Below are 12262 nucleotides of genomic sequence, written 5' to 3' on the forward strand. Positions count from 1 at the left end.
ATTTTCCACATCCCATGGCAGATGGTCCCACTGTATTAATTGCCCTCGTTAATAAACATCTGCACTTTACTCCCAGGATAAATTTGAGTAGCTTCAGCTTTTTGATCTTGTAATGTCTCAGGCAACAATCAAATCATCCCTTGCACACTCATTACCCCTTGCTCCCTTGTTACAGACTCATGTAGGCTTAGATCCCTTCAGCCTCTCATCTTAAAGCAGGTTCCAAGCCCCCATGTGACCCTGTAGTCCTTGAGTTACCTTTGCCTTTTTATCACTGGAAAATACGTACCACAAAATATTTTACTGGGAGAAAAACCCGATATTACAGTATTCAGAGCTTTCACATTAAAATAAACTTCTATCCAGTTCTGTTCTATGTTCCCAAGTTTACCAGAAAAGGAGTTTCCTGAGTGTAATTGAGAACAGTTATCTTCAGAGTATGAATTAATTTAGCTTGAAGGCACCCAGCAAGCTGTGTAATAATCCCACTTTTAGCTGAACCACAGATAACATTGTCAGTAAGTGTCATGCCAAAGGATGTATAACAAGTCAATGGCAGATGCAGGAACAAATCCTGAAGTCTAATTGTAAGCCTAATCTAAAGTCTAATCTTTAAGTGGAGTACCTGGGAATAGGAGAAGGCCAGACCTGTAACGGAGAACATCACCTCCGCAGCAGATATTAATAAGTATTGCGGTAACTGCCAAGCCATATGGACATTGTTGGCTTTGATGTCTTCTGACTTCCATGTCTTAACAGCACCTCCAGAAACCTAGCAGGAAAATAAAGGCACACTGATTAGCTGCTCAAAGATCAGATCCTTCTTAGCCTGGACTCCAACAGCAACTTTATCAAAATGAAGTTTTAATTAAAGGTGGAAGCAAAGCTCTGCCCTGGAAGCAAAACTCTGGGTCTGACCCCTGCCATTTCCAAGCCTGTTGGGAACGGGCTGACTCCTACTGCACAGGGCAGAGGTGGCAGGTTGGAAGCATCCCAGCTCATTCATGTGCTGCAAGAGTTGCATGAGTTATTGCAAACCAAAAAGTTGCCTTCTGTAGTGGGGTTGGGAAAAGCCTGTGTGGTACTTGTGCACAGCCTGTGACCTGCTGCTGTCGCCAGGGCCAGAAGAGGACAAGAGGATAAATGCTCATTGCAGCTGTGTGGCCACTGCTCCCATTTCATTGGCACTGTACAACTCCCCCACTATAATGGTGACACCCAGACAAATCCAGTTCAAGAACACCAAGCGTAGCAGAGACTGCCCTGTATCAGATGCATTCAGATAGTTATGGTAGCTGTATTCCTCATTCTTTTTGTTTGCTTTCCCAGGTGTAATTAGTACTGCCTGTGGTGCACAGAGGCGCAGAGGCAGAGAGAGATTTAGCCAGGAAAACACTAGGCTGAAATGACTTCAGGCAGAAACCCCTGTGTTTAAGGAGAGTACTTGGGAAAATACAAGGGGTGTTTACAAGATGTACTTAATCACCGTGCAGGGACGCAAGTGAAGAGACTGTATTTTAGCAGGCTAAAAGGGGTGAGAGGAGAGCTGTGCATTGCTCTTTAGCCCATAACGAAATGCAAGCACCATACTGTAACTGCACACTGAGGAAGGCTGGGTAGAAGGCAGCATCCCCATGATTTAAGTATCACAGTTCAGTCACATTAGCAGACTAATATATAGCATTCTTGGTTCTTCTATATAGCACTCCTGGCAGAGGAGCAGGGCTCAGTACAAATCACTGCAATAATTAAAAATTATCTTGGCCTGGAGCAAACTAATTCTCTACAGAAGGAGGAAACCACAGGGAGAGAGATGGAAAAACAGGGTCAAAAAGATTAAAGGACTAGCACAGGGTCCAGAAGCGCTGAAGGGTTGAGGCACAGAGCCACCCCTGAGCAGACATGGCTACAGCAGCGACTTTTGTAGATGGGACCACAAACTGGAATCCTTGCCCACAGTGACGTGGGACACATCTACCTCAACTGGCCCTGACTCAGTTGTGTTACCAGAGGCTCTGGGGCAGTATTCTTAGTGTAATATTCTTCATGCAGCTTCTCTACTTGGTTTCTCATCTGGTGAAAGAGGCTTGCAGCCATGGATGAAGAGTCTGGTCAACATCACTTCAAGTGTGTATGTGTTTTATGTACATAAATCTATGCACTTACAGATGGCAGCATCTGTCTGTTCCCTCCAGGACTGTGCATCCCACTTCAGCTACTGGAGTTAAAAAAAAAATGCCAGGTGCTTTGCAGCTATATTTTCCCCCGTACGTATTTGGACTCTGCAGACGTGAACAGCTCCTATTAATTGCCCAACAGGGAGATGTTACTGCCAGGGAGTAGCTGACAGCACTTTGCTCTGCTCATCACAACACAGTAGTCAAAGTCTCAGAGGGCAGCTTAGCAGTGTGTCCTGTCAGACCCAGTTTGTCTGTGTGCCTGTGCAGTGGAAAGGTTAAAATGGGAACTAAGCTGATCACATTCATCTCCGTGGCTCCTGCTAGCTGGACCAGGGTTGGAGCAGTATGCCTAAGAGGCTGGCAGGCAGGGAAAGGAATCCACCTTCTCAGCAGTGCTCACGCCCCAACAGGGCTAGGTTGTTCAGAACTCCATGCCTTGACTTTACACTAGGCTCCAAATGAGCTGTGCAGACAGTGAGAGGAGGAAAAACAGATGCACAATCTCATTAACCTCCTCCCTCAACACTTTGTCCCTCTTCCCCCCATGCATAATCCACAAGTCTTGGAAGATCAGCAAGTTAAATGTGAGGATACAGCAGACTGTTTCTGCAGAGTTTTTCAGGTGTGACGTACCACCAGGCACAGTATTTTAAAGACCATAAGCAGAGTCAGCTCTTGGCAGACTAATTGCTCTCTGCAGTGCGCTGGGTCAATGTTAACTGAACAAGGATGGCATGAGACCAGCACAAACCATGGATCACATGATTTTCTACGGAGAATTTCCATCACAGAAAAGTTCTTACTTCTTCTTTAACCCATGAGATCTGAGAAGATCACAGTGTAAGGTGCAAAGAGTACCCACTCACCTTGCTTATGTAGGTGCGAAAACCTTTTACTAGCCCTTGTATAATGGACTGCCTTCAGATGGTTACTGCCCAGGTCTCGTGGGTAGAGAAAGCAAGTGAGAGTCACAAACATAAGAACAAAAGCATTGCCAGAGACTAGAACAGAAGGAGCTTACTACCATCACAGGGACACTTACATTGGTTATCACAATAGTGTATGATGCACCGAAGTCAAGCAGCCCCAGCTCCAGGGTGAATTCTCCCATTTCAGTTATGCATTTTCCATTATTATACCTAGATACAATGATGAAGTACAGTATTTCTCAGTTAGTCCCACAGACAAAGAGCACGGAGCAGAGCTATCAAACATGCCCCTACAATGGGAATAGGGAGGATGTATGATGTAAAGCTGCAGTAATGTTTAAGTCAGATGATCACTAGAGTTCTTGCCATCTTTTCCTTCCAGAAATACTTAGGCACTGACTGGAGTTCACCTAATGACCTGGGGTATTGCTAACATTTTTAAATGGTTTCTGCTTCTTCCTAGCACTGATTTCCTGCCCCCCCCAGGTTTATTTTCCTTCCAAACTTTTCTCCACTCCTTCAGAAATTGTGGGCCAGAGAAGTTAGCCAGGCTCAAGCAGCCTTCAGGAAATCAGAGATATGCACCCACAAGCCACTTTGCTTCCTTTCAGTAGAGCAAATTAGCCTTCATATGTGTTCTTCTGATTTTGGATGTGTGAGATGGCACAGAGGCTCAGCAGCATTGCCACAATGGCTGCTGCATCTTACTAAATTGCAGCAATAAATATTTTGGATGGAGCTGATGCAGAGAAAAGCCATGAAGCTTGTTTTGAAACCTTGCAAACGCCAGAAATACCCTACAAGAGCCAACTCCTATGCTGCCAAACCAAGGCCATATGGAGCCCCTGTCTAACAAGCCCAGCCTGCAAAGCCATGTAGTGTTACTTGATGTTACCAGCCTACATACTAACACTTTGTAGTGTGGAGTATGAATTGGCCTTTCCCTGAGAGCACCCTAACATTAAGAGCTTGGGCCTGAGAAAATATCAAAATAGAGCAGGCATCAAATGGCAGAGGGGACTTCACTATGTCCCACCTACTCTGCTGACAGATGCACAGGAATGGCCAGTCTCTTTCCTCCAGGCACCCACATAATGTAAATAAAAACTCAGAGAAAGTTAAGTGCTGTATCTGGACTTCTTCAAAAGGCTTTTTGCATTTCCAAAACTCCCCTGAGCTGACTCTGAGAAAACTCAGATTATAGCGTAAATTAGGATGTCATTATACTCATGTCATGAGAATAAATTTTCCAAGCTTTGTCCCTACTGATTTTATCTTACCAAAGCAATGACAGCCATGGGAAGGGAGCTATCCCAGACACTGTTTGGAGGCTGAATCTATTCAACTGCATATTACACACAGAGATACTGATTTGCTGTGCTTTGGCTTGGACACTTTGCCGACTAAATGTGAGATGCTTCTGCACGAGTGGACCGGAGCACCTGCTCTGTGCAGAGCCGATAATTCTGCTTTTTTACAAACATCTGCCCCCACAACCAAATGCCAAGACAATAGCAATGAAGGTTTTGCTATTCGCCTAAGAAAAGCCCCATTGTATCCAAGGAAAGGCCTTAGCAAGGGCCTTCAGCACAGCAAGGAAAACTTACTCGTCCCTCTTTAGCAGCGAGTACTCAGAAGCGCTGTAGTTTTTCTGAATAGCAATGAACCGTTTGCTGTCAATGGTGAGGTTGACATCTTGGCTCAAACCATTAATGAATCTGCAAAGAAGGCATATTTCATTGGGTTGTCAGACAGGGCAGGAGAAGCATAATATCAGACACTTCAGAAGTGCGCTCTCTCTCCCAAGGCATTCTGTAACTCCATAAGGTTATGACAGCCTCTCCTGCAAGCTACCAGAATAATTGCCTGATTCGATGCCCAGTTTTTCAATATAAGATTAAGTTTTCCCTGCTGTGTAATTTTACCCTCTTATTCTCTCTCCTGTGAAAAGTGACCCTCACTTTTTGTGGGTTAGGACTTCCAGGCAATCTTTTCTCAGAGACCTTCAAAGATTGTTCCGTGGCTGTTTGAGAGGACAGAGCCCCAGCCCACTTCAGGAAACTGTAAAGTTGGGTGTCCTGATAAGCGTGTGCACCACGCTGGCATACTTTCCAAGGAGTTTCTACCAGTGGGAAAGGGTTTTCTAGCAAAATAAGATATTTTCATCAAAACCAAAACTTTCATTGGAATGTTCAGGTTTGGGTTTTTTTCACCCAGTGATTATATGCTTTTTCATACACAAAAGACAGTTTCCTTTTGACAACTCAAAAATTGTTAGCAAAACCAAACACTTTTCATTTGATCTGACTATGTTTTAAAATATTTTGGTTTTCAGTTCTTAAAATGGGGGTGAAACCCCTGAATATAGTCAAGTGCTTAACAAAAGTAACTTTTTAGTGGAAAAATAGTTTCTTCCTAGTGAAACTTCTTCACAAATTGTTGAAGGGAAAGTGTTGGGATTTTGTCAAAAATGTTCACAGGAAAATATAAAACATTCTGACTGCAGGTGTTAATCAAGTCTCCAAGATGGTGTTTAGTCAGTAGAAGCCTTCAGAAGCACAGGGCTATGAAGAGATACTGCTCTCCTGCTCTGTCAACACAGGCTTTTGGATAAGGGATTGGACATTGTTTTATGGTATCTAAAGTTTTTGAGGGTTTTTTTGTTTGGTTGGTTTTGGGGGTTTTTTTGGGAGGGGGGTGGGGGTGTTTTTTGTTTGTTTTTTTCCTAAATTGCAGCTTGCCCAAATCCTTCAGAAAGTCCAGCTAGAATCCTCTTTTTTTTTTTTTTTTTTTTTTTTGTAAATCTGCTTCTTCTGCATGTCAGCAGCCTCACATAGGTCTGGTGATGTGGTGCTGGAGGTAACTGTGACCTCAGCGAGATGGCATCTCGGCACAGACTGGCACAAGACTGTTCATGGACTAGCTCAAATTAGGAAAGTAGACTAGCTGTTTAAGCAGAGCCCAATGCCTAGCTGAATTGTTTACAAGGATGTAAATTCAGATGCAAAATTGTTGCTGTATCCAATTTAGTAGGCATTTGTGCATGAGGTTGGGTGAGATAAATGAACGTCATGGGTTGGCCAGTTCGCAGAGGACAAATGGCAACGGCTCCTTTCCAGATTGCTTCTTCCCTTTCTTTCCCAAAAAGGTGGGACACAGTGACATGAATTTACCACTCTTCCAAGGGAGGAGATCTTTTATGTTGCCATCTCAGCCCAGACTATCCTAGGCAGTAAGCAGCAATAATGCTCAGCTCTGCATGGCGAGCGTGGGAGGTGACATGCTGTCAAGCCTCCGCAGCTGACACCTGAGTCTTGCATGAGAAGTGTGGACTAGATTCCAACCTAAGAACATCTGGGTTATGTTACATACAGTTTGCATTAGACAAAAGCAGTTTCCCTCACCCCACCACCTCCAAATCCTCAAAAAAAGCCATTCCTACCTAACAGCTGCCAAACCGTTTTCTGGCTTTGCTTCCAAGTCTGTAATCTAAAAAGGGGAAGAAAAAAAAAAAAATCAAACATATTTATTAATGCTGCCTTATAACAACGTGTAGCAGAAAATACTAGTGTCTGTGGAGTTATACATGTGTTGCAAAGCCCATGGAAATCTAACGGACTCTCACATAAGCTTTACATCAGGACACAGAAGTGAAGTCCTGGTACAATGAAGTCAATGGCAAAATTTCAGCTCCACCAAGGGCTTAAGATGAGATCACACCTTTTTTTCCTCATCTCCTGTGTAAAAAAGGCTACAGAGTTTCAGCCAGTCACCCTTCTACTGAGGTATGTAACACCCCCCAAAAAAGTATTTGCCTTGATCTGACGAGAGCAAGAGAGCATTATCCACGTTAGCCTCTTTCAATGATTAGTTACAATTAAACATGAGTGCCTTATTCCTACAAAACCTGCAACTGCCTAACTTTCAGACCTTGATTCTTGGCATACTTGTAGACTTCACAGAAGCCTAAAGCCAAGAGTAACCGCTAGGTTATGATTCTGATCATTATGTATCACTCATACTTTCCCTGACCCTCAATACTGAAGAGATTAAACTCTTGTATGGTGCAGGCAGACAGCAGGAGAGACCAAGATGCACTGAGCTTGTTTGCGCTGACAGTCTCTGCAGACACATCCCTGAAATGGCCACCTGGTTGGGCACACTGGGGAGTGAAAGTGCCTCTCCTGGAGATCACAGCTAGAGCATCAGCTCAATAGTTAACATGATCTACATTCATTCGAGCAGAGCCTGTTTGGTGTACAATGCTGAAAAAAGACAGTAAAGACACAGCCCTGCCCTGAAGATAGTACGTCACACAAAAAGAATACAGAGCAAGGTTCTTGGCTGGTAGAAATCCACAGTTGTGCCACATCCACTTAAGCTGGCAGGGCAATTTCAATGTTCTGCCCACAGACAGAACCCAGGCAAGCCAAAAGGGACTGAATCTACTTTCAGAAACTGGCTTTCTCTTAAAATTTTCTAGCCCTTTCTCCACACTTTCTTCCTGATGTTAAACCCTGAGCTTCTGAGACCAAGGATCCAGAATTTTTATAGTATACCTATAAAATGTCTATTGTACTTCAGTGTGATGTGCTGACCCACAAATAAAGTATGCCCTAAATAATAAATAGCCACAGTGAATAATAAATGTCAGAGCAATAAATAATAAACAACATCATCATTTTTTTCGATGGGAGACACATGGGGATTAACACTCTAGTTCATTGCAGACAGGCCAGCCAAATTATTACTCGCTTTCATCAATGATCCCCAGAGCTCTCAAATTCATTTCCTGCCTACTCAACAGCCCATAAAGGAGAAGAAACTAATTTCAGACTGGATCCTTCCAGGAATGCATCCCCACCTGAGTGAGGGGGCCAAACACAGCAGTGAGGGAGGCTGGTGTGGGCCATGGCTACTCCAGGGCAAGCCCTGCCACACAGCAGTGATGGTGGCATTTCCTTCCTTGCGTTGCAATGCTGGAAAAGTGAGTATCATGTACCACACTGTCTTCCACACCTCCCTTATCTACAGCTGAGAATGACAGGTCAATAGCATCACCCAACAGCACGGCTGTTCCCCAGCGCATGGGAGCCTGCCCGTGCCAGGGTGGGCATTAATTTAAGCACAGGCTAGACAGCTAGGGCAGCACAGAGACGTACTGAAGCTTAGAGATTGCTTTGCTCCAGCCTGTCACAGGCTTTCACTTCTTAAGAACTGTATGAAAATCACTGTACGAGTGTCCATTTCTTAAGGTAACAGCACACAGTCATCAGGGTCACAGGGGAACTTATCAACATTGTGTGATAATGAGCCCCAGGCTCTAAAACATAAGCAGCAAAAACCATCAATGTTAGGAAAAAAAAAATTCTTAAAACTCCTCATGTGATTTCCACTATACAATATTGATTGCTTGATGTGGCAACCCTGCAAGGTAGGAGGCTGAGGAACTGCAAAGAGAATTGATATTTTAGCATGAGGACAGATTCTGATGACGTTTACACACCTGCCACAATGTGCAATAACACCATTCATTTCAAGAGGGCTTCTTAGGATACAGCTACACGTAAAAGATACCAGAATCTGGCCCTATACATCCCATATGCCTCTCTCTGATTGTTGCAGCAATACACAAAAGTCCAAATGCAGCTGGCTCTGCTGCAGAGCCTGAAATGAGCTTAATCATTTATTCTGTTCAGCAAAACAAATGGGCCTTCTGTGCATTTTCACTAAACACTTGCAATAACTAAACCCAGAATCATTCCTCTGATGCTTTTATTCCACGCCCAGCCCTAGAGCCTCTTTAAGATCTTTGCTTTATAGAACCATCTTTGGGGGAAAATCTCTAGCGCTCTGTTTCCTCAGCTTTCTCAAGCTCTGCTGCCTAGCAGGCATGACTCTGCTCTCCCACTGCAGCATTCACTGGATTAAAGTGTGCCCAGAAACTCTCAGATGCCGTAACGCCTCTATTAATCAACCAGCAGAAATGCGTACAGATCCAGTGCTGCTAGCTAAGAAGTCAGGTTTAGAGCATCTGAGAGCAATCAAACAGACATTGTAACTGAGCAAATGAATTAATGAGCCTATTACCCCATTGTATCAACACAGCCATTGAATTAATACTGTATTTACACTTCACTCCCACACTCACTAAGCGGCTTGATAGGCTTTCTTCTGCCTCAAAAACAATTAAGCTGTATACTGATTTTTCCTTCACGGTGTAGTTAAAAGCAAGAGACAATCCTTGACGTTGCAGGGTGAAGCGAAGGCTCTGTTGCTCTCCATTCAATATTAATTTTGAGTACTCAGCTGGGTTCTGTGGAAAAAACAAACTTGGTTACACTTTCTTCAGATGAGAAAGGATCTGGCTCTTCCCACCAAGTACAACCCTATCCTCTCTTCACGGGAGCCTGTAAAGAGAGGTTAACAGTCAGAGCTGTCTTCTACAGCAAAGGGCCTATGTTGACCTATATGCTTTGGGCTGGTCAAGCCAGAGCTTGGAATACCTTCTCTTGCTAGATGCAATCCAAAGGTCAGGGAACACCTCCCACCCACACAGCTACCCTTTTTCCTGGCCCTGCTCTGCCCCGATAGGACCACATCTAAAACATGGCAGGCTGCTGGTGGCCAATGGACTGCTGGGCTGAGTCCCAAACTAGCCTGACCTGTAAAGTAATCTGGAAGCTGAAATAGGAAACAACCCAGTTAACTGCCTTCCTATTTCTTTCTTCCTTTGCAGGTAAATACTTTCCAGATGCCATCCAGATCCCAGAAGCTGAGCACTGAGAGATGTGAGCTGAATGTCTCTACATGCTCATCTCAGGACAACTATCCTTTACTCCTAATTACAGGTGAATGTTGTTAGCCATTTCCTCCTTTGCCATGGAAATATGTCTCCAAACTTTCCATTTCTGTCTCATCAACAGAGATAATACGTTCCATTTTTAAAGCTAGTTCCATGCACTTCTAAGGCGGTAGAGGAGAACAAGCTCTAGCATCTGTGGGCTTTATTAAAAAATGCCTGAAAAAAAGCCCACCCTTTCTTCAATGGGACGCAAGTCAGGCCTTCCAGCCCCACATATGTGCTTACCTGAAAAGCCTCCACGGGCTGCTGAAATAGGTCCCAGCCTTGGATTGTCACTTGAACAGGGTTCTTTGCCAAATTCAGGACCCGAATTAAACTTTCTTCTGGGACAAGTCGAGGCATATCGGTTTCCTAATTAAAGTAAAAGGCTTTAAGTGCCATCTGTATGCTTTATTAGCACTTTAATATCTCTTTATTTTTAGCCATAATAGTTTTCCTCTCTGTAATGACATTTTTCCATCCCTTCCTCATCAGAAGTTGCACTGAGAGAAAACTGAACATAAATCTTATTTAGGGAGGTTTCCTTATAGTAGCTCAATAGCCAACCTATCATTCCTCCCAAAAACTGCTCTTCACACTGCTAAACGTACAGGCTACACAACTGCTGGGTAGGTAGAACAATGTCACTGCTTTCATTATACAGCTCCCTATTGCCTGGATTTAACCAACTGCCATATCAGAATGGAAAAAATTGTGCTTAGCTTTCAAAAGCAGTGACCAGAATAATTATTTCCCACTGCAGTCAGTGACTGGGAAAAGAATTAGGCCAGAAGCTAAGCAGTCCAGTCCAGCTCCGTGTCGGTAATCAGTGCTTTTGCATCACTTGACACCATGCTATCTAACAGCCAACTGTATAGATCTTATTCCCTGTTTTCTGAGAAAGGGAAAATGATGCCTGCAGCACAGAGGTATCTCTTTCTGTCAAGAATAATTTCCTAGAAAGAGTACATCAATCAGTGTCATCCTTGTACTACTTGCAGATCTAAGATGAATTTTTTTTAAAAAAAAAACTTCTCTTTTTTTCTCACTTTATTTTCAAGTAGCTGCTATTAATACTTCAGAGCTATTAATTTTTTTCTATCTCATCCTATAATTTGGGTATTACAGGCAGGGCAGTTTGAACCTAACTTGGTGGGGAGACACACTGTCAGAGAAGGTAAGGCAACACTGATTTCCCCATACCCATATGCTGCTCTGGACCAACAGGTCTGTTAATGTTACCCAGCAAATTCCATTACTGTGGCTTTTCACCTGCGCCACCCACAGCCAGGCCAAGGTGGGCCATCTTATCCCCCTCTTTGCTAGAGCTTTTAGTGGCCTTCCCCCTCTTTGCTAGAGCTTTTAGTGGCCTTCAGGGTAAAATTTCCATGCACAGGCAGCGAGGAACCTCTAACTCACCTTGCCTCTGCCCAGAGGAGTCACCCACAGCCAGAGCAGACTTTCAGTGCTCGGCCAGAGCTGCTGGTGGTGGCAATGAGAGCATTTCTTTGCTCATGTAAAGAGGTCAGAAAGAAGACCCGAACCCACAAAGTCTCATTTCAGTGGGAGACTTGTCAGTGGATTCACCTGAGGAACCAGCAGATATTAATCCAGGGCTGTGCACCAGCCACTCTAACAGAACATTTTAAGTAAACATGGAAGCTTTAAAAATTAATCCTATAGTAACTTCTGTGAGACAAAGGTCAGCCAAAGTCTGCACAAGGCTGATCACGGGCCAGAAATAAATGGTACAAATCTGCAGGGGCTAACATCGAATTTACAAGAGATTTGCTGCCATCCTGCCTGGGGATGCCTGGCAGTCCCTGATGCCTGTGACTACGGAAGTGACTGCATTCACCTGCCTCACTAGAGAAACAATTTGGCTTATAAAAAACCACATCCCCACCCTAAAGTAAGAAAGTAATTAAACTAAAAAAACAAAATCACCGCACACACACACACAAAAAAAAAACCAAACCGTAAAATAGAGGCAAGCTACAGCAAGAAATAGGAGAGAGTACAGACTACCTTTTGGGAATTAATCACTAGCATTAACTAGATGTCTTTCAAGCACTTTGACGATGGAAATCTAGAATATAGACCAATACAGATGACCGGTATAGCACAACTGCAAAGACTAGAAAGAGAGAAAGAGACAGAGACAAAGAGAGGGAAAAGTAGACAAAGTAAGAATTATCATTAGCAACTGGATCGGTATGCTTAATTGTAAAGAACATAATAAAAATTATGATCAAGGAACACAATGGTTAAAAGGATTATCTAACAGGCATCAATAAAAACACCCTAGG

The 12262-nt window shown here is 43.6% G+C and overlaps 1 protein-coding gene across 1 annotated transcript in view; it reads right to left on the reverse strand.

Moving 5' to 3' along the window:
• Nucleotides 1-12262, reverse strand: part of SLC15A2 (solute carrier family 15 (oligopeptide transporter), member 2) — a 39495-nt gene that overhangs the window by 1552 nt on the left and 25681 nt on the right. The window contains exons 14-19 of the mRNA XM_009578235.1: nucleotides 10188-10325; nucleotides 9261-9413; nucleotides 6552-6598; nucleotides 4717-4827; nucleotides 3223-3319; nucleotides 626-772 (exon numbers count right to left, since the gene is read on the reverse strand). Coding sequence (XP_009576530.1) covers nucleotides 626-772; nucleotides 3223-3319; nucleotides 4717-4827; nucleotides 6552-6598; nucleotides 9261-9413; nucleotides 10188-10325 — 693 coding nt within the window. The remainder of the gene's footprint in view (nucleotides 1-625; nucleotides 773-3222; nucleotides 3320-4716; nucleotides 4828-6551; nucleotides 6599-9260; nucleotides 9414-10187; nucleotides 10326-12262) is intronic.

This window comes from Fulmarus glacialis, unplaced genomic scaffold (genome assembly GCF_000690835.1).
Source record: "Fulmarus glacialis isolate BGI_N327 unplaced genomic scaffold, ASM69083v1 scaffold5965, whole genome shotgun sequence".
NCBI classification, from domain to species: Eukaryota; Metazoa; Chordata; class Aves; order Procellariiformes; family Procellariidae; genus Fulmarus; species Fulmarus glacialis.